The 22,895-nt window shown below is 40.5% G+C and overlaps 1 protein-coding gene across 12 annotated transcripts in view; it reads left to right on the forward strand.

Annotated features, from left to right (window-relative positions):
• EP400 (E1A binding protein p400) overlaps positions 1–22,895 on the forward strand; it is a 161,254-nt gene that overhangs the window by 100,656 nt on the left and 37,703 nt on the right. For 8 of the 12 annotated variants that reach the window (XM_089489865.1, XM_089489873.1, XM_089489866.1 and 5 more), the window contains 12 exons: positions 4,313–4,474; positions 4,719–4,802; positions 6,650–6,787; positions 7,202–7,246; positions 7,347–7,500; positions 14,561–14,802; positions 15,583–15,756; positions 16,188–16,235; positions 16,623–16,658; positions 18,157–18,293; positions 19,377–19,433; positions 19,678–19,756. In XM_089489865.1, the coding sequence (XP_089345991.1) occupies positions 4,313–4,474; positions 4,719–4,802; positions 6,650–6,787; positions 7,202–7,246; positions 7,347–7,500; positions 14,561–14,802; positions 15,583–15,756; positions 16,188–16,235; positions 16,623–16,658; positions 18,157–18,293; positions 19,377–19,433; positions 19,678–19,756 (1,356 nt within the window). The remainder of the gene's footprint in view (positions 1–4,312; positions 4,475–4,718; positions 4,803–6,649; positions 6,788–7,201; positions 7,247–7,346; positions 7,501–14,560; positions 14,803–15,582; positions 15,757–16,187; positions 16,236–16,622; positions 16,659–18,156; positions 18,294–19,376; positions 19,434–19,677; positions 19,757–22,895) is intronic. The other 4 variants (XM_089489869.1, XM_089489870.1, XM_089489876.1 and 1 more) reach the window with 2 other exon arrangements.

Consider the following 22,895-nt stretch of genomic DNA (forward strand, 5'->3'; position numbering starts at 1 on the left):
AAATGAGGATGACCAGTTTGGGGAGAACTGTGGAAGCTTTGAGATGCTTCCAAGATGAGAGGTTTTAAAACAGTGTCACGAGGCACAAGAGAGACTTACTAGGAGATCTTCAGAGTTTTTGAAGAGACTTTTAGGATTGGTGGGGCAGGTGCTGCCTGCCTCTCTGTCCCTAAGGAAGCTTAGTCATGGGCTGGACAAATGGGTATCGGCATTGTGTGTAGAATAAGTATGTTCAGCTAGTTGCATTAGGGTTTGTGTTTTTTTCTAATCTCAGCAGTGGAAGGCTCTTCAGTGGGCAAGCAGCTTGTTAGTATTTGGATGGTAGACTGCCAACGAATAGAAAATGTAGTGTTTGAGCATTGGACAATGACTCTTGAGACCAGGGTTTGAATCCCTGCTCAGCAATGGAAACCCATTGGGTGACTTTGGGCAAGTCACACTTTCTCAGCTTCAGAAGATGGGAATAGCAAACCCTCTCTGAACAAATCTTGCCAAGATAGGTTTGCCTTAGAGTTGCCATAGGTCAGAAATGACTTGAAATCACAGAACAAGCATATGTGGAGTTGTAACTCTGCCCAAACTGACTTGTTAATTTTTAATGTTTTTAAACATTTTTTCCTTTGTATTGTCAAAAACCTTAATAAATTAATACAAAATATACTTATGCAAGTTCAGTGACTTCAATGAATCTATTCTAACTGAGACTACAGACTGGAGTCGAAGGCTTTCATGGCCAGCATCCATAGTTTTTTGTGTGTTTCTCGGGCTATATGGCCATGTTCTAGAAGAGTTTCTTTCTGAAGCTTCGCCAGCATCTGTGGCTGGCATCTTCAGAGAATGCTTGCCTGGAAAGGAGTTGGGTATATATATATATACTGTGTGACCTGGAAAGGCAAGAGTGATTTGCATGTGTCTTGTTCTGTTGCTAATGGCAGGCCTCAGGGTGGGAGAGTCTGCAAAAGAGGATTAGTGTCTGCCTGATAGTGCTCATTGTCTGCTGGGAAACCCCTGACACTGGGAGATTTCTCATTTGCATTTGTTGAGTCTTCCTCTTCCTATTTTTCAGGACTGGTAGCCAAACCTTGTTTACTTTAAGGGTTTCCTCTTTCCTGTTGAAATTGTCCAGGTGTTTGTGGATTTCAGTGGCTTCCCTGTGCATCCTGACATGGTAGTGGTTGGCATGGTCCAGAATTTCAGTGTTTTCAAACAGTATTTGATGCCCAGGATGGTTTGTAACATGTTCTGCTACTGCTGATTTTTCTGGCTGACCCAGTCTGCAGTGTCTCCTGTGTTCCTTGATTCTTGTTTACACATTGCGTTCGGTGGTCCCTATGTAGACTTGTCCGCAGCTGCATGGTATGCGGTAAACTCCTGCAGCTGTGAGAGGGTCTCTCTGGTCCTTGGCTGAGCGAAGCATTTGCTGGATTTTCTTCGTTGGTTTGTAAACCATTTGCAGGTTGTGCTTCCTCACCACTTTGCCTATTCTGTCTGTGACTCCTTTGATGTATGGTAAAAATACCTTCCCTTTGGGTGGCTGCTTGTTTTCACTCCTCTGGGTTTTTCTGGGCCTGGCAGCCCTTCTGATGTCTGAGCTGGAATAAACATTAGCCTGTAGAGCCCGGTCCAAGTGCTTCATTTCATCTTCCAAGAAGTGGGGTTCGCAGATGCGTTTTGCTCGGTCTACCAGTGTTTTGATTGCGCTTCTTTTTTGTCTTGGGTGATGGTTGGAGTTCTTGTGCAGGTATCGGTCTGTATGTGTGGGTTTTCTGTATATTGTGTGACCCAAATGTTGGTTTGGTTTGCAGATGACTAGGACATCCAAAAATGGCAGTGTTCCTTCCTTTTCTTTTTCCATAGTGAATTGGATGTTGGGGTGGATGTTGTTCAGATGGTTCAGAAATACAGCCAGATCTTCTTCTCCATGGCTCCAAATGGTGAAAGTGTCATCCATGTATCGGAACTAAGTTGTGGGCTTTTTCGGTGCTGTTTCCAGGGCTTGCTTTTCAAAGTGTTCCATGTAAAAGTTTGCTATCACAGGGTTTAGGGGGCTTCCCATTGCTACCCCATCTCTCTGTTCATAGAATCCATTGTCCTACTGGGCCAATTTTATTCATTATAAATTCGTCCTTTTATCCTTCTCAGGCACCCTATCTATGGCAAAACAGAAATGATAAATCATTGATCTACACCAACGAGAGGCGCCCGCAGTGTTTGTTCTCCTGCTTCAACACTTTGCTAAAACCTTCCTCTTCCTCTGTCTCTTCATTATTTTCCCCTACCGATTTCACCAACTATTTCATCACTAAGATCACTAGTATTTGATCTGAGATAGTTCTTCCTGATTTGTCTTCTACCACTAATCTTCTGGCTCCTTCAACTAAAAAACTCTCTGTGTTTCCTCCTGTTTCTTTGGACAAACTCTCTACGCTGTTGAACTCTTCCAAACCTGCAACCTGTTCTCTTCATCCAATAGCCTCATACCTTCTAATCTCTATACCCCCTTCTTTTCTGCCCTCGCTTCTCTATATCTTTAATCTCTCTCTCTCTATAGGTTCCTTCCCTTCGGACTTTAAACATGCTCTCATCTCCCCAGTTCTGAAAAAAATCTTCTCTTGACCCCTCTTCTTTGTCTAGCTATCGTCTGATTTCTCTTCTTCCTTTCCTTTCTAAAGTTTTGGGACGAGTTGTTTATTCTCGCTGTCTTGAGTTTCTCAAAGCCAACTCCATTCTAGATCCCCTTCAGTCCGGTTTCTGCTCATGGCACTCTACAGAGACAGCCCTCACAAAGATCTTGAACGATCTTTTGCGGGCCAAGGCGAATGGCCTTTACTCTGTTCTCATTCTTCTTGATTTGTCTGCGGCCTTCGACACCGTGGATCACTGTCTCCTAGTTGATATACTTTCTGACCTTGGGTTCTGGGACTCTGTTCTTGATTGGTTTAAATCTTATTTGTCAGATCTTTTGCAGTGGTCACGGGTGGTCAGACTTCATCCTCTGTCCCCTTATCTGTTGGATAAGAGTCTGTTTTGGGTCCCCTACTGTTTTCTCTTTATACATTGTCCCTAGGAAAACGTATCAATTCTTTTGATTTTTCCTATCTGTACGCTGATGACACTCAGCTGTATCTTTTCACCCCTGACCTTTCTCCAGGGCTTGAACAGCAAGTTTCATCTTGTCTTACAGCTATCTCTCAGTGGATGTGGCATTAGCGTTTGAAGCTCAACATGTCCAAGACAGAGCTTCTTGTCTTTCCACCTAAGTCCACCCTTCAATACTCCTTTTCTGTTTCAGTTGATGACATCTCTAATCGATGGGTCCAGGAAGCCCGCAGTCTTGGTTTCATTTTTTATTCTTCTCTGTCGTGTATCCCCCAGATCCAGGCCACAGCCAAGGCCTGTTGATTCTTTCTCTACAATATTGCTAAAATCCGTCCATTTCTCTTGGCCTCTACTGCCAAGACTTTGGTCCATGCCCTGGTGGCCCCAAAACTAGATTATTGTAACCTCATTCTGGCAGGGCTTCCTCTCTCTCACCTCCGTCCTTTAATTTCTGTTCAGCACTGAGCTGCATGCATTATTACATCCGCTCACCGCTTTGACCATGTTTCTCCTCTGTTATCATCCCTTCACTGGCTCCCCTTCCCCTTCCGTATTCAGTATAAGCTCCTGTTGCTGACTTTTAAAGCCCTGCATGGGCTGGCCCCTCCTTATTTATCTGAACTTCTTTCTCCTCACATTCCCACTTGCACCCTCCGTTACGGTAGTCAAGGTCTGCTGTCCCAGCCTAGGATTTCCATTGCCCTGTCCCAGATTCGTCTCTTCTCACTTGGTGCCCCTCACTCCTGCAGCCTCCTTCCCCCAGGAACATGGCTCATCACTTCTTTAACCAGTTTCAAAACTGTGTTGAAGACTATATTGTTCAGGGAAGCGTTCCCAGGCATTGTGTGATGGTTTATCTGATTGTTATCTCATATTTGATTTGATATTTGATGTTTTTAATTTGTTGCCTGCTTATTTTATCTAATTCTGTTTTGTATTATTATCTATTGTTTTATATGTATTTTGTTATTATCCTGTAGAATGTATACCATTAGCAGGTCTTATTTTTATCGATTTTACTGATTGTATGTACAGTGCTGTGTAAATCTACAGCGCTATATAAATGAAATATAATAATAATAATGACACAGAAGAGAGTATACCCAGAGTCCTAGAATCTAGGTTGCCTTGGGAAGGAATTCAGTTTTTTTAAAAAAGAACAAACTAGATGTATAGCTGTGTCCATACAAAAAAGTACTTATGTTTTTGAAAGGCTCTCAAAAGTATAGAGCGAGAGGAGGAAGAGGAGTTGAATACACGTGTTCTGGACACAGGAACTGAATTGACACTGGAACCTTTCGTTTTGGAACTTGGCAAGTCCCAGTATCTTGATGAGCCTTCTCAGCTGCAAGAATTGGTTGCTGTTGTTGATCAGGTAGTGTTCCTTTCTATTAGTTACAGAGAGTTTTTGGTTAAGTACTGTTATTGTTAATATTACTGATTGTAAAATGTCTAAAATGTTGATAGAATGAGTCTGAAAAGAGCTTTGTTGATCCACTTTTGCCCATGTTAACAATAATAAGCCCAGAGATAGGTTTTTTAGATTAATATCTGGTAAGGTCTGGTGGAATAGTAATATTTTCTTTCTTAGATAATAACTTCTGTGTATCTGCTTTCAGCTCACCCCGATTGAAAAGTATGCTTTGAATTACTTGGAGCTCTTCCATATTTCCACGGATGAAAGTGAACTCAAAGAAAATGAGGTAGAGTGTAGTTGGAGGAGGGTATTAAAACTATTGTGTTAACATTTGCTTCTTGTAAATAAGAGAATAGAGAAATAATTTTTTAAAAATACTCCTAGGGTTTTTCTGAATAGACCAAGGGTACAGCAAGGCCATTTTCACATCTACTCCCATAGTTGCTATATTTCCCCATTTTTGAGAGAAACGTTGTAGATTTTCCCCCCAATCTTCCATGCAATAATTTGATAGTTAATTTCTTAAGCTTCTTGTCAATTTGTCCATTTCCAGTAAGTCCATCAGCTTCAATGACCATTCATCAATCGGATGAGACAAAAACATATCTTGAAGGAAGTGACTTGTTTGACTTCTAATGGAGAAAAAATGTAGTGCAATTCTTATTGTTTCATGTCCCCTTGGAACAAAGATTGAGGCTGCTACTATTTACTGGTGCAAATAGTACTCCCTTAAAGACCACCTTAAACTGCAGTTTGAACACTGCAATTCTTTTGGTTTCATGTTCAGTTTAAACTGTAGTATAAACAGCATCTCAAGCAAGATACAAACATCTTCTCAGTTCTTCCTACTTGTGTGATTTTAACATCTCTTCCTGATGAAGAAACCTCTGAGCTTTGAATGCCTGCAAAATATATTTTACAGGTTCAGTTGGTCAAATAAAGGTATTAGCATAATGATGTTGGGAATTGCTGAATCTTTCTGAGTACCATCATTTAACCACTGTGCCACCAGGGCGCATTAGCATTCAGCAAAGAACATTAGCATTCAGACATGCGTTGAGTGGGACCAGAGTAGCAAAAATAATTGTGATTCTCCAGCTTCACAGAGTGCAAGGCTACTGTATCTTTGAATAGATAAGCTGCTGCTGAATTTTGGTGGTGTTTAACATTTAACATAAATGACTTAGAAGGTGGAATGAAAGACATGCTTATTAAATTTACAGGTGACACCAAAATAGGGGGAGTAGTGAGGACCCCAGAGGACAGGTTCAGAATTCAAAATGACCTGAATAGACTAGAAAGCTGGGCCAAAATAAACAAAATGAATTTCAACAGGGAAAAATTTAAGGTTCTATATCTAGTCAGGAAAAATTAGTCACACAAATACAGGATATGTAACACCTGGCTTGAAAGCAGTACATGTGAAAAGGTTCTAGGGCTCTTAGTAGACTACAAGATAAACATGAGTCAACAGGTGTGATGCAGTGTCCAAAAAAAGCCAAAGTGATTCTGAGCTGCATCAACAAGAGTATCGTGTCCAGATTGATGGAAGTAGTAGTGCTATTATATTCTGCTTTGGTCAGAACTCACCTGGACACAGGACACGGTATGTGTCTAATACAGGGCATCACAGTTCAAGAAGGATATTGACAGACTGGAACATGTCCCTAGAAGGGCGACCAAGATGATGAAATGTTTGGAAACCAAGCTTTATCAGGAATGACTTACGGAGTTGGGTATGTTGAGCTTTGAGAAGAAAAGACTGAGAGGCGATATCATAGCCTTCTTTAAATACCTGAAGAGATGTCATATAGGAGATGGAGTGAACTTCTGCTGCTTCAGAGACTAGAACAAGAACCAGTGGAGTCAAATTATAAGAAAAGAGATTCCATCTAAAGATTAGGAAGAACTTCTTTATTGTAAGATCTGTTCAGGATTGGAATGAATTGCCTCAGGGATGGTGGACTCCCCCTCCCTTGCAGGTTTTTAAATGGAAGTGAGTTTTGATTGTGAGTTCCTGCATGGCAAGGGGATTGGACTAGATGGCCCTTGTAGTCCTTTCCAACACTTAAAATTTTTAGATTCTTTAATTTTTATGTGTGCATCTTTTTTTTCTTGAAAAAAAATATCTAGGTGGAAGAGACAGCTGCAAAAACGTTGTGGGAGACTCATCATCTGAAGGAAGTGAAAGAACAAAAGGAAAAAATGCTTTGGGATGAGGAGGAGGAGGAGCAGCTCCTCACCTATACCCGGGAAGATGCGTACAACAAAGTAATTTGCCTGCAACGTTTTGTGTAGCTTCAGTAGCTCTTAGTAGTGTTTAAAGGGGGACCTACAATAATGTTTCACCCTGTATCTTCACCTTTAACATGAGGGCAGCCAACTCATCTTGCCCCATTGCCATCTCATGTTTTCAGTTTTTCTTTTCCAACTGACGTTCAGCATTTTATGATGCCTGAGATTCTCAGTCCTCGTTGGGTTGGGTTTATTTTTTTAAGCTCTTAGCTTAAAAAAACCCAAAATGTTCCTGAACTGTTGATTTTCTCCTGACCATTAAGATAGTTTCCTCGTGCTTCTCAGATGCACGGTTTCTCTTAGCCTTAACTATCTTGAGTAGGGAGTGATAATGTATTTCATTGTCTGATGTCATCAGACGTGAAATGAGTTTTCTCTTTCCCCCTACAGGAATATATTTATGAGGGCCCAGAAGGACAAACTGAAATCATGCCGGTACTTCTTCTATTTAACTTTTGTAACTTGTACCAAAAAAATTTGGGTTGGAGGGGAACAAATCAACAAGCTAGAATAACTATTCTAATATTTTGTACAGCTCTGGACTCCCCCAACCCCACCACAGGATGACAATGACATTTATATCGACTCTGTCATGTGCCTGATGTATGAGACCACCCCAATTCCAGAGTCCAAACTTCCACCTGTGTATGTCAGGAAGGAGCGTAAACGTCACCGAACAGATCCATCTGGTAAATATTTGATTTTATTTCATATCTATAGAAAACATGCCATACTTCTTTTTTCTTTATGGGTGAAAAATAAAGGGTGCCTGTTATGTAGGAACCATGGCAAAATTGAGAATCTTACTAGCTTTACAAACTGTCATGAGTGACAATTCTTTCTTTTAACAATGTATGCAGTTAAGATAAATTGTCTGGCCCAGCATTAGGACAGATTCTTAAATAATTGGTGCAAAAGGAAGCTTACTGGATGTCTGTCTAAAAGTTCACTTCTTCATCAGGCAAGGATGCTCCAACTTGTTTTTGTAGCCTTATTTACTGTTTTCAGAATACCACTCTGAGGTGGTCTACTGTAGTCCCTCTTTGGGCAGCAGAGGGAGAGGTGCTTGAATCCAGAGCTTTGCATGAGTTTGGATTACAGTCACTTGCAGATACAGGTTACTTGCTCTTCTGGCCTGAGCTGTTTCTTCTATCCGAAGACCTCAAACTGCTTTTTATTCTACTGAAATGATACTGGAAACTCCTGCAGGAGCAAATTGCAGGGATACTCTTGTATATATAAATTTATTCATTCTTTTTGCCATTATTGCTGTTAATATTTTAGCATCTTGGTTTTATAAGGGATATAGGTCTATATGATCCTGGATCTGTCAAATCTTTATCTGGTTTTGGAATCAATATTATTAGTGAATGATGATGGCAGGATCCGTTCTCCATTTAAAATTTTATTACATAATACCTCCAATTTAGGTATTAAAATCTTTTTTAAAGTTTTATAATATTCTGGTCCCAGCCCATCCATTCCTGGTGATTTCCCTCCTTTTATCTTATCTATCACTTCTTCTATTTCTTTTTTCAAAATCAGTTACTCCATTATTTCCTTGTCCTCTTCCTCTATTTTTATTTTACAGTGTTTCTCAATATATTCCTCAGTTTTATCCATTGATTTGTTCCCTGCTGAATATAATTCTTTATAATATTCTTCAAATATCTTTATCTTTTCTTTCATCCACATACCACATACCACATACCCTGTTTTAAATCATATTTTTATCTTTTGTTTTTTGTGTTGATTTTGCCAACATTTTTAGAATTTTTGTTGCTATAGTCAAAAAACTCCTTCCGTAGATATATCAAATTTTTCTGAATCTGATGTGTCTCTATCGTCTCTAATGCCTTTCTTTTTGCTTGTAATTCTCTCTCTCTATATATATATATTTATATATATATATATACACACACGCACACTCCTATTCTTTGTATAATCATTGTCTAATTTTTTAATTTCCATTTCCAATTTTGTTTTCCTCTCTTCCTGTTGTCTCTTTACATTGCATGTTTCCCTAATGCAAATCTCTCTTGCAACTGCTTTCATAGTGTCCCATAACAGAGCTTGAGAAACCTCTCTATTATTAATATCTCATATATTTTGCCATTCTTCCTCTATTTTCCTCATTATAGCTTTATTGTTAAGTATTCTGGTGTCTAACTTCCATCTTTTTGCTTCTCTATAATCCTTTTTAATTATAAAATCCATGTTTACAATAGCATGGTTTGTAACTTTTATCGCTTCTATTTCTGTATTTAATACCTTTGAAACCATATTTTTGGATACAAAAATAAAATCTATTCTAGAATAATTTTATGGACTGCTGAATACTAACTATAACTCTTTTCATCCCCTTTAATCAATCTCCATACATCTTTTAATTCTTTACTATTCATTATTTTATTCAGGGGTGTAATATTGTTAAATCTATCCCTTATTGTTGGGTCTAATTTATCCTTGCATTTATCCATAACTATATTAAAATCTCCTGCCATAACTGTATAGTTTCCCTGCATATCCTCCATTTCATTAAATACTTTTTCATAAAATTCTTTTTGATTTCCATTTGGAGCATACACATTAACCAACAAATACTTTTCTCCCCCCATAATTCCTTGCATAAGTACAAATCTTCCTTTTTCATCTACCTTAACTTTTAATACATCGAAACCACATTTTTTAGATATGCTAGTTGCTGCTCCTCTTGCTTTTAGGGTTGCCATTAGTCAGGGCCTCCAAACCGGGACAAATGTAGGACAAAATTTTCAAATGTAGGACCTATTTTTTGGGGGGTCCTACACTTGAAAAAGAGCCTCCCTGAGGGGAGGATTCCTTCTCCGCTTGGGCTCCGTTCACGGACCCCAAGCGGAGAATGAATCTTCCCCCAGGGAGGCATTCTTTTCCCCTTGGACTCCGTTTTTGCCAACGGAGCCCAAGGGGAAAAGAATCCCTCCGCTCAGCGAGGATTCCTTCTCCACTTGGGCTCCGTTCACGGACCCCAAGCGGAGAAGGAATCCGCTCCCTTTCCCGGCCTCTGTGGAGGCTTGGCCTTCACAGAGGCCGGGAAAGAAGGAGGAGCGCGCCCGCGATCGCCGCGATCGTGGGCGGCCCCCCTCCCCTTCCCGGCCTCTGTGGAGGCTTGGCCTTCACAGAGGCCGGGAGAGAGCCAGAAGCGCGCCTGCGATCGCCGCGATCGCGGGCGGCCCCCCTCCCCTTCCCGGCCTCTGTGGAGGCTTGGCCTTCACAGAGGCCGGGAAAGAGCCAGGAGCGCGCCTGCAATCGCCGCAATCGCGGGCGGCCCCCCTCCCCTTCCCGGCCTCTTTGGAGGCTTGGCCTTCACAGAGGCCGGGAAAGAGCAAGGAGCGCGCCCGCGATCGCGGGCGGCCCCCCTCCCCTTCCCGGCCTCTGTGGAGGCTTGGCCTTCACAGAGGCCGGGAAAGAGCAATCGCGGGCGGCCCCCCTCCCCTTTCCGGCAATAAAGGTATCTGTGAGCTTTTCCACTGTTGGGCATAAAGAATTCTAGCTATAGTAATCATATACATAATTAAACAAGAAGCTTCCTTCGCCTTTTTATCCTCCAAAATACCAATCGTGTTTAACAGAAACAAACGGGGATCCATTGGGATGTCTATCTGTGAAATATTTATCATTGATTTTTGTATATTTCCCCAAAATTCCATAGCTTTAGTACACTTCCACCAAAGATGGAGATAATTCCCTGATTTTTTTTTTATTTTCTTATTTTGTTTGGACTTTCTGTCTTGTTCAGGACAAATTACAGCATTGAAATCACCTAGAAGAAGTATGTTGCTATATTGGGTTTTTTCCAGTTCCTTATGTAAATTTAAAAAGAATCTTTCTCTATTTTCGCATAAATTCCAACTGCCAAAAATTTTAAATTCTGCAAAGTTACTTCCACAGCCACATATTTTTGTCCTGAAAAATTTCTTTAGAAAACAGTTTGTTATTCACATAAATAGCAGCTATTCCTCTTTTTTTTATCTTAAGATGAACTATAACAATGTCCAAGTTTGGGGTTTCTTAATAATCTTTCTTCATTTCCTTTAATTTTGGTCTCCTATATGCAGATTAGATCACTTTTCAGTTTCTCCAAATGGTGAAAAATTATGTTACGCTTATATTTTGAGTTTATACCTTTAACGTTTTACGATACCACTTTCACCATTGTCAATGTGTATTTTTTCTCCTTTTACGAAAAAAAAGAAAAAAGTTCTTGTTTCAGTTGTGCCACCCCTTCCACCCCTTTTTATTTATTTTATTTGTTAAACGGAAGTTAAAAAAAAAGAATTCAATTCCTTAATCACAGGTCCAATTAAGGACAAAAGAAAAGAGGTCAAAAAGCTCCAAGAAGATGCTCATTATCTTCAAAAGGGACTTCTGGCTATCGTATTCTCCTAAGTTCTTGTTTTCCACAGAGTCTTCATCTTCTCCTTCTTCATTCTCTTTTTCTTTTTCCTTTCTCATATTTCTATTGTTTTCACCATTTGTCTTTCTTTTGCTCAGTTTACTTAAGTCCTGTTTATTCTCTTTGGTGTCCTTTTTATTCTCTTTACTGTCCATATATTCTCTTCTTAGTTTTTGATCCATTTCTCTTGCTTTTTCAATGGTATCTATTCTGTATCTTTTTTGTCAGTACGTAAATGACAGGCCCTCTATTCTTTCCCACCTATAGTCCAATTTTAGATTTCTCAAGAGAGCAGTCAAATTTCTATATTTCTGTCTAGCTAGCATAATTGAGGGTGCAATGTCCTTAAAAATCTTGGCTTCCTGGTTCTCTATTATAAGACAATTGTTATAGATCTTTTGTATGAACAAGTCTCTTAGACTAGTCCTGGTACAACAAGCCACAATATCTCGAGCAAGATTTTTATCTTTTGCTTGGATAGAATTAATCCGAAAGATCTTGTCTGTTTCTATCTCAATTCTTTCTAAAGAATATCCAGTAAATTCAGCTAGTGGTTGTAAAATTCTTTCATATAGATCTTCTCCTGTTTTTTCTGTCACTCCTCTAATTTTCACACATCTGTCCCTGTATTTAAATTCTTGATTCATTTCCTTCCATGATTGTGGTTCTTGTTTCTTACTTATTTCCATAGTTGATTTTTCCAATATTCCAGTCCTTTCTTTAATTTTATCTACTTCTTTTTGAATTTTTGTAATATCTGAATTCATTCTTTCCATACTTTTAGTGAAGCTATCCAATTCTTTCTTCAAGTCTTTTCTCATTTCCATTCTTATCTCTTTGAGTTCTTCCCTATTTGTCTGATTTGACTCTCTAAGATCTTCTTTCATCTCCATTCGTAATTCCTTCATTTCAGTTCTGATCTTCCTTATCTTGTCCAACATTATTAAATTTGGGTCTGTTATTTTAATACTATCTTCTATCGAACCCCTTCTCTGGGAAGAAGTCTGTATTTGAGTTTGTATGAGTCCTTTTTGGGAAATGCCATTTTTTCACTCTTTTCTATCTGGTTGATAAAGAAGATTAATTATTTAGTCTCTCCAGTTAATACCACAAATTTCAGCTCCTTTCAAACTGTCATTCTTAATTATATGTAAAAGTTAGATAAATTGTTACATATATTCACTTATAAATTTCTCTAATTAGCCAATAGCTTATATGCTAAATTTAGAGATAAAAGTAGGGAGCAGTATTTGCTATTTCAAATTCTATTTTCCATAATTTAAGATTTAATTTCAATAAAGTAAACAAATACAATACAATAAATAAATTGACAGGTACTGTTGTTGACTTTGACCTGTTCCCCCAAAAAGTTCAATTTTCAATAATATATCTAATCAGTTCAATTCAGTTTAAATCAACCCAATTATTTTGAATGGTTAAATATATTCTTAAATCCAAGAGAGCAAAGACAGTGAAAGCTACATAGGTCACATAGTCCAATGACATAGAGACATAAATAAAAAGGGGTATATAAGCCTTTTAGAACACAAACAGTTAATACTACAAAAGTCAGTACTTAGATCTTATTCTTTCTCTTCTGCGTGTAGAATATCTTGTTTCCATAAATGTCTTGCTTAGTCTTGACTTAAACTCCCTTGGTTTAGTTATTGTATTCCTTTCCAATTCTTAATGTTCTTAGATTAAGCTGAAAGGGTTCACCACTTTTCAGATATGTGTCCCCCAAATTTCTATAGTTGTCCGTCTTTCTCTCTTGCTATTAAAAAAAAATCCAGCTGTTTATCTCTTTCCCAGACACTCCTCTCTTGCTTTTTCATTGTAACACAATTCAGTTCAATTTCAGTCCCTCCATTCGTCAGTTCTACATGGTCCGTTGTCTCTGTTAGCTCTTTAAGGTTGCCTTCTCTTTTGGGGGGGAGGGTGTCTTCAGCTCACTAATATCTTTCTTCAAAAAACAAAACAAAAAACAAAACCCGCACACAGCCCCCAATTATGCTTCTCTTCATTTACTCCAATTCAGTTCTTTTCCTGCTTCAGTGCGATTCTCCCTTTTTACTGCTCAGCTCCTATCACAACACAGTTCCCAACACCGGTACTGGTAATTATTTAAGAGTTTTAACTCTCCTCCAAGCCTTTTAGTTCTCTCTGCCAAGTCTTTAAATGCCTCAAATCGCAATAGTCTTTTGGAGTCTTTTAAGTCCTTTAAGTATAGTAGACCTTAAGTATAGTAATCTCCAAACTTACAATGCAGTTCACATCTTACACAGCTTGTATCTTTATCAATTTATCTGTAGACCATCTGTAGATCACAAACACCCCAACTCTCTCCTCTTTCCACAGTCCAGTCATGCAAATATACTTTGCTCTTAGTCCTGAAATGCAGAAGTCGCTTTTATATTTGGGATACATTAGATAAAGCATCAAAAATTGTCTCCTATCCTGTTTCTCAGACGCTTTTCTCCTCTGATGTTAATTAGGGTGTGGGCTTTGTAAATGCCGCCGAATCAACGAACGGCTACAGCTGTGGGAGCCGATAGCTCTCCAACCCTTTCGGCTAGGGTGCAAACAAACGGGGGAAAAAAGGCAACTCTCCCTGGCGCCAGCAAGCAGCAAGAGAGGCCCCAACGAGCCGACGCGGTTACCCTCTTTTAATTAGTATTTCTTAATTAGTATTTCTGTATTTCAAGTCTTCAAATACACAGTCCAATATATTTTAGCTGTTTTAGTTGCTTTTATTTTGTAAATCTTTACGTCCGCTTGGCCCGTAACAGACATCCAGCCAGCAGTGCCAAATAAGGAAGTACTGTTTATTTATCTTTCTTCTCTTTAAAGCTTTAGTTAAACAGTTCCATTCTGTTCTCCACCCATTCCAATTTATTTATTTGTAATTACTCACAGTCTTTTTTCCGTTTAGAAGAAATTATTTGGCTTTTTTAGCTTTGACTTTCAGGAGAGAAAAATCTTAGTTCTTCACATCATCAGTCATGGCTCTTCCCCCCAGGGATACTCTTTAAGGACACAGTGGCATATCCTTGTCCGTAAGGATTTCCTGGATAATTTGTGGTCTTGTCAGTGCTTTTGGCTTCAGTTCCCAGCATTCCTCATAGTTATGCTGGTTAGAGCTGATGGCAATGGAAGTACATCATCTAGAGGTCTACATGTTCTTCATCTCACCCTGAGGCATGATACACATTAATGAAAGACTTAGTGCTAGAACTCCTTCATTCCTTAAGTCTTACATGTTTGCCCCCACTTTTTTTTAAACTCACTTACTGAGCATGGCATTTCTCTTCCAGCTGCAGGAAGGAAGAAAAAGCAACGTCATGGAGAGACAGTCATTCCTCCCCGGTCGCTCTTTGATCGAGCCACCCCAGGGATGTTGAAAATGCGAAGAGAGGGCAAAGAGCAGAAGAAGAACATCCTGCTGAAGCAGCAGACACAGTTTGCCAAGCCATTGCCCACACTTGTAAAGCCAGCTACAGAGGTGGGCCAGGATAATCCTGAATGGCTCATCAGTGAGGACTGGGCCCTTCTTCAGGTGAGATGGTACCTGCAGTATTGGATTGAATGGCAAAAACAGCAAATCATGGTTCAGATGCAAAATAGTGTACTTTCTTAGTGCATACTAGACACTAGGTGCTAAACATGTTCCTTTGATCGTAGTTCCTTTTTAGGAGCAGAATTTTCCCAGTAAATTTATTTTGCTTCATAAAACTGTAGCCTGAATCCTCCACCCCCTTTATTTATTTACTTACCTTTTGGTAGACTTCATTTACATGTACATAGTTGCATGTAATTAAAGTGAAAATTTGTTAAGATGTGATGTGATGTGTTTAATTTTTTTTAAAAGAATAAAAAATATTTTTAAAAATTTAAAAATTAATTTTAAAAAAACCTTTTGAGGCCTCCTTTCTCCTCCATCTGAGCCTTGCTCCACTCGGATCATCTCTTCCACTGAGCTTCAGCGTTTTGAACGGATGCAGGCAAACACCACAGCCTGTTTCTGCCCAAAGGAAGATGTTTGGGGGGCAGTGGTATCACCTGGTCAGGCCCCACACCTCCTAGTGTAAACCCTAGCTCCCCTGCTCATGTACTGAACAAAGAGAGGTGGGTAACAATGACAGTGGAACACATTCCCTCGGAGAGTGGTGGAGTCTCCTTCCTTGGACGTCTTTAAACAGAGGCTGGATGGCCATCTGTCAGGTATGCCTTGATTGAGAGTTCCTGCATGGCAGAATGGGGTTGGACTGGATGGCCTCGTGGTCTCTTCCAACTCTATGATTCTATGATCTATTTCCTCTTTTGTTCTCTTTGATAGGCAGTTAAACAGTTGCTGGAGCTCCCTCTCAACCTTGCTGTTGTATCTCCAGCTCATACCCCAAACTGGGATCTTGTCAGTGATGTCGTGAACTCATGCAGTCGGGTTTATCGTTCTCCAAAACAGTGCCGCAACCGTTATGAAAATGTTGTCATACCAAGGGAGGAAGGGAAGGTGGGTGTAAGCTAAATTCTGCATTTTTCTTGCACACTCTTTGAGGTGTCAGCAACATAAGTTAGTTGTAAAAAGTCTTTGTGATTTTTTTTGCCTTAATTGTTTAATGTGGCACTATTTTTTATTTTAATTTTTAAAAATGGTCAGGGTGCTTTAGATTCCTCCCAACAGCCCTGTGAGACAGGTCACGATTATGCCCATTTTACTGATGGGGAGTTGAGACTGAGACACAGTAGTTTGTCCAAGGCCTCCCGGCATGCTTTACCCCTCCTTTTTTTGGTTGATCACGGGTGTGACCCCTGATCTCCTGGGCCTTAAGCCCCACTCTCTGTCCACTGTACCACACTGGCTCTAATAGAGACTTTCTATTTATGTCACTAATCTATCCCCATCCCATCACAGAAAGTCAAACTTTGCTTCTTATTTTACAGCTTATGTATGAAGCGAACCCTAAGAAGAAGACAAAAAGCATTTATAAGGTGTGCACTTATAAATTGTTGTTCCAATGCAGACAGTCTGGTATCTTAAGCATCAGCAGAGGTGGACACAAGATGAAGTAGGAGATCTATATTTTAGTCCCAATTTGAATCTTAAACTGGCCATTTAAAGCCTTTACATCTATTCCGCGTTGACGCAATAGATTGTGGCACCAAGTGGCCTTTGTCTCAAAGATGTGCATTAAAGAGCGATTTCGCACACTAAGCCACCTTAGTTAGCTTCATTTCTTTTTTAAAATCTGTTTTGTCCACCTCCCAGAAATGCCACCTCTTTCCGCATGATTATTACAATTAGTAGCTTTTTAAATTAAAAATGTTTTGTCACTAGCCTTTTTTTACTTTTCATTTTGAAATCTGATTGCTTTGCAGACATTTAATGAATTAATCCATGCAACGCCCCATCAGGTAATGTATCACCCCCAGTTAATAGCTGCAGAAACATAGTTGAACAGTAGTTATGGTTGTAATAGTGATAGTAAGAAATATAATCAGCTTTCTGAAATGAGCTCTTGAAGCATCAGAGCTGGCTACAATGGATAAAGGTTGGCATCAAGCTGTTTTTCTGAAGAGCAAAATTGAAAGGGGTGGGAATTGGGTGTGCATGCCTTGCAAAGTAACATACCATCTGCTACAACACCACTATTGTAGGGTGAGGGGCAGTGCACACTTATAAGTGTGTCTTTTATGTATCTGGTGAATGCTCAAGGTGTACACCTCATACTGTAATATTGTTGACAGTAAGATGATGTATTTGTGGTCAGTAAGAGATGGCATACAACTGGAAGCCCTATGTAAGCTGCTCTTCAGTCTTTCAAAGTGGAACAAGATTGAATAAATACAATAGATAAATAAATAGATCCAGCATGTATGGCTTCTGTACTCATACTACAGCATGGTAAGGCGGAGAGTGTTGTGGCCTTTGGCTGACCATTTGTTTGGCTGCTCTGTCATAGATCTGTGCAGTTTTAAGGCTAGATAGGTGAATGTGTAATGGACCTGAGGTGAAAGAAGCAACTCCTTCCCCCATGATTCCATTTGTAACTAATTGACTACAGGAAATGGTGGTGCATGTAGCCAATCAGTAGTGCAATTTGGTAGGTCAGTCAATTGTTCCCAGCTACACCTGCCCCACAGAGTAGAAAGATAACAAGGAGCATTCTTCAGTTTGTCATCCTGAGTCTTAGAATGGAAAGAGGATTGTGGGAAAGGAAGGAGAAGGGTAATTTGGAAGTTTCTGCAAAATTATAGGAAGGAAGATGCATAATAGTTTTGGAGTTTGGGGAAACAAAAGGTGGATAGTATTTTGAAAGCATTCATAATTTTTTGGTATCTGTTTTTATGATTATGTGAAATTGTAGCTTACTATATTTGTTTTTCAGTTCTTAAACCTGCACATATTGGGTTTTGCAGATGTAATTTTCCCATTTTCTTAGCCATAGCTGTGTAATTGAGAGCAGGCCACAATACCCTTTTTTCTCTTCCTTTTTTGTACATGAACCTCCCCATCCATTTCAGAGTTCTAATCATGGTGCAGCATTAATATGTTAGTGCTAACATTGTTAGATTTTACACATCTCCTTCAGTTTGTTTACAAAAATGCTGGATTGGAGCTAGAATACCATTAATTCAGAAGTTATGTCACTCAGTGGTTAACTCTAAAAAGCAAAAGAAGATGGGCATGTAAGTTAGAGAGAAGGAGCATGCAAGCTCATGGCTCACTTCTCCATATGAAACACAGTTTAAAGAGGGGATGTAGCTTAAATTCAAAGATCTGGTTTGGATCTGGTTTTGGTGTTTGTGTGCTTTATATACGGAAACTCTCACATTGGTAGGCATACAGACAGAAGTGTCACTGTGCTTTTAATTGCTCAGTGTAAAACCTGATTGTTTTGTTCACATTTAGACTAAGAACAGTCGTCCACTTCGAACCAATCAGCTCTATGCCCAAGATGAGGGTGCGACACACACCCAGCTCTACACTAATCATTTTGAAATTATGAAAATGATTGCTGGGAAGAGAAGCCCACCCATCAAACCCTTGTAAGTTCATATTAGAGATTCCTGTTGTAACTGCTTACCGTATATACACGACTATAAGTTGAGAAATTTATGCCCCAAAATGGACTCAAAAATCATGGGTGGACTTATATACAGGGCAATAAGTTAATGCTTCTAAATTTCTTGAAAGAAGTGCCCACCTTTCTCTGTAGCCTTGTAACAGCTCCTCGTTTGAATCCCCGGCACATTCTCCTCTCTCTCTTTCTCCCTGTGTGTCTGTGTGTGTCTGTTATCCCTCAGCCTTCCCACGCAGCAGCTGCTGAGGAAAGGGACACTAACACAGAGAGTATGCCCAGGCTTGCACCCAGTTTTGCAAGCCATGAGCCTTGGGAGTCCTGGGGGTGAAGAGCAGAGAGAGGGGGGGTCTGTCCTCCCTTTTGCAAGCCATGAGCCCTGGGAGTCTTGGGGGCGAAGAGCAGAGAGAGAGTGGGGTCTGTCCTCCCTTTTGCGTGTGTGTGTGTGCGTGCCACAGTTTGTTTCCCCTTTTCCATGCCGAGACTGTGACCCTTGGGAGAGTACCAGAGAGGGAGATATAGGGAGGGAAGTGGTGCTTTGTTTCCCCCTTTAGATCTTTTGTACCATGCTCCAGTGTTTGACCCTTGACTTATCCACTGGTCATATCAAAATCCATGATTTTGGCCCCCAAAACCGCCCCCCTCATTATACATGAGGTCGACTTATACATGAGTATACAGTGAACCCTTGTTATACGCTGGGGTTTGGTTCCAAGATCCTCCGTGTATAACAAAATCCGTGTATGCTCAAGTCCCATTAAATATAATGACAGCAAAATGGTGTCCTTTATAAAAAATGGAAAATCAAGGTAAATTTATACTTTTTGGGGACATTTTCAAACCGTGTATGCTTAAATCCGTGTATAAAAAATCCGTGTATAAGAAGGGCCGACTGTATATGGTAACTAAAAACATTGGATTGATTAAAAAAACTGTCTGGGTCAGGCATTCTATAAATAGGGTGCTGCCACTGAAAGGCAGTTCTTTCTTCCCAGGACTATGTTTAGGGTATATTTACTTTACAAAAATGTTATTTTTGGCTGTATTTCAGACTTGGTATGAATCCTTTTCAGAAGAATCCAAAGCATACCTCAGTACTTGCAGAAAGGTAAGAAATGATTGATGGGCCGGGATGGTGGTGTTGATACTGGAGTGAGAATAACACTCAAATAGAGAGCAACTGTGGCTTAGTGGTTTGAGTGTTGTGTTGTGTTGAGCACAATCCAGCTAAAGAAAAGCACTTTGAAATCTTTATTGATTATCAGCTTGTACTTGATTTTTCCATTGACACCAGTTGGGCCTTAATTTTAGGCTGGATTTTCACTTTTTCTTCTTATTTCTCTTTATTCTAGCGGTATCAACTATGATAAACCACTTCCCCCAATTCAAGTGGCCTCTCTCCGTGCAGAGCGTATTGCAAAGGAGAAAAAGGTATGTGTGTTTCAGGTAGAAGATAGAGAAAAGATAAATTGTTTTGAATGACTGGGCCAACAAACGAGCCGAGAATACTGGTAACTTTTGAAGTGCATACTCTAATCATGATGGTCCCTGTAGCCACCCCCCAAAAAGAATCCAAAAATGCAGGCGGCCATGTTGATCCATACCAGACTGTAGCAGTTTTTATCTTCACCGTAAATCAAGTGAATCTTTGTAGCTTACTCATGACCAAGCTATCCCAAAATACCTTTCTTTTTACAGTAGGCCCTTGGTATACGCGGGGGATCCGACCCCCCCGACCCCACGCATACCAAAATCCGTGTATGCTCAAGTCCCATTGTCCCGCGTGCTGCCATTGGGGACAAAAGTCCCTCCCTATCTCTCCACCCCTCCTCTTTCCCTCCCTTCTTCCTTCCTTCTCTCCCTGCCTCCCTCCCTTGTTCCCTCCCTGCTTACCTCCTCGTCACCGCCGCCACGGGAAAGGCCAGGTGGTGGTGTTGGAGACCAAGTCCTCCAGGCTGTATCCGGCCCTTCCGTGGTGGCGGTGGCAAGGAGGGCGAAGCTTGGCCTCCAGCACGGCCTCCTTGCAGCCGCGGCTTCCCATGGCGGTGGCAGTGGCGAGGAGGACGGGAAGCCTCTGGGCTGGCGCTGCTGCTTCGCCTCCTCGCCACCCAGCCCTTCTGTGACGTCAAGGAGGCAGAGCAGCACTGGAAGAAGCGGCACTGTGTGCCAGAAGAAACAATGGCACGTGCGCCCATATTGCATGCGCCCATGGCGCATGAATGCCACCGCTGCGGCACGAGCACAAGCCCCATTACTTGTAATGGGGCTCAAGCATACGCACTTTTTCTTTTACGCGGGGGGGAGGAATGGATCCCCCGCATAAAAGAAGGGTGCACTGTACTTACATTGACCCATGGATAAGTTGACTCGGGTTTTTTTGATCAATTTTTTAACCTAAATTTCTACACTTATACATGAGTACAGGCAGCCCTTCTCTTATGCGGGGATCCGTTCCAGAACACATGCACCCCTGCGTAAAAGAAAAAACGTATAAGCTTGAGCCCCATTGGAAGTAATGGGGCTGGTGTTTGCTGTGTGGCTCTGCACGGCAGCGGCGCACGCACGCACCACACTCACACACCCCATTACTTCTTCTGGGGTGCACAAGGCTTATTTCCAGCATGGCTTCCAGCGTATGCTATATACAGTGGACTCTTGTTATCCATTGGGGTTTGGTTCCAGGAACAAAATCCGTGTGTGCTCAAGTCCCATTAAATACAATGGCATAGTAAAATGGTGTCCCTTATATAAAATGGGAAAATCAAGGTTTGATACTTGAAATTCATACTTTTTTTTAATATTTTCACGCCGTGGATGCTTGAATCCGTGTTTAAAAAATCCATGGATAAGGAGGGCCAACTGTATACTGTATTTAACCTTTTTCACAAACTGAAATCCTGATTTATCATACAGGGACATCTGTTCCATCTTTCTCATGTTCTTGATCAAAATCACAGTCTTATCTTGGTTAATCTCAAAACCAGATAAATGTCCATATTCCTTCAAGATTCAATTCACATCTTCTGTACTATTCAAGGGCTGTTCCAAAAATATCTCACAAGCTTTAAGTTTAAAATTATGACCGTTTATATTTACTCCTTTTATTATATCATTTGCCCTAATTTTTTTCTGTTTAGAACTTCAATCCCCATATCAGTGCAGATATGGGCATCCTTGATTGGTCCCCTTTTGAACTTCACAGGATTTAGTCAATTTTCCATTTATCACTATTTGTGCTTCTTGGTTGTCATATATCTGTTCAGAGCAAAGAAGTACAGTGGACCCTTGAATTTTGTGGGGGATCTGTTCCGGATCCCAACCACATAAAAGAAATGCCGCAGGACCTCAAGTCCCGTGGTTTTCAACAGTGGTTTGCTCCTGTGCGGCACACACCATTCATTTAACGGGGGCTCACTGTCTGCGTGGCGTGAAGTATGCATATGGCGACCCGCGTATGGAGCGGACACGCTGTATAATCTTTTAAATTCCCATACATCTTGAACTATCAAATTATCCATTAAAGCACCCAAAGATTTACCGTGGTCTCTTTTAATTTTCTTTCAGCAAATCTGTCCAATCTAGGCGATATCACTCCATCACAGCAAAATCAAATTATCATAGGAATATTCAGTATTTTGGGGCCACCAATTTTTGATAAAATCCTGACTTTACTCCCATTTGGGCATGAACCTCAACAATTAAAGTCTTCAAACCATTACCGTATATACTCGTGTACAAGTTGACCTCATGTATAAATCGAGAGAAGGTTTTAGGATCAAAATCTTGGATTTTGATATGCCCCGTGAATAAGTCGAGGGCAGAATTTAGGAGACAGATTTTAAGGTTGGCTTCAAAGTGGAAATGGAGGGGGGAAAGAGAAGCTTGGTTTTCAGAGGAAATGCAAGGAGGAGGAGGAAGAAGAGAAACAAAGGTTTGGAGATCAGCTTGCAAGCGGTCTGAAATACAAAGAAGTGGCAAGGTTTGGAGATCAGGTTGCAAACGGAGGGAAAATGGGGAAATGCAAAGAAGAGGCAAGGTTTGGAGATGAGTTTGCAAACGGAGGGAAAATGGGGAAATGCAAAGAAGAGGTAATGTTTGGAGATCGGCTTGCAAACGGAGGGAAAATGGGGAAATGCAAAAAGGAGAAAAAAGTTTGGAGATAGGATTGAGAAGGGAATCACTCCATGCAGCACACTCACACTGATGCCTCGCAGCTCTTACAACAAGCACTGCCGAGGCACAGAGAGTGGGACATCAGGGCTACTTTTTAAAGGAGCTTTATGAGCATTATTATTGTTTGTTCTTGTTGTTGTTAACAGTCTTCCAGTCGATCTCAAGCCATGGTAACTGTATTGACCCTTGTATAATTCGACCCCAGATTTTAGGGTCAATATTTGGGCATAAATTTCTCGACTTATAGTTGAGTATATACGGTAATCTAAATTTCAACTCCCAGGTATTGGCCTTGATAATCTTGAAAAACTTTTTCAGCTGAGTATCTTTGGTTTATGTAAATCACAACCCCCTTCTCCCCTTCCTCCCTACATCAAAGTTGAAAAATGACATCCCA

The sequence above is a fragment of the Sceloporus occidentalis genome, unplaced genomic scaffold (assembly GCF_023333645.1).
Source record: "Sceloporus occidentalis isolate IW3139 unplaced genomic scaffold, rSceOcc1.0.p SCAF_41, whole genome shotgun sequence".
Taxonomy (NCBI): domain Eukaryota; kingdom Metazoa; phylum Chordata; class Lepidosauria; order Squamata; family Phrynosomatidae; genus Sceloporus; species Sceloporus occidentalis.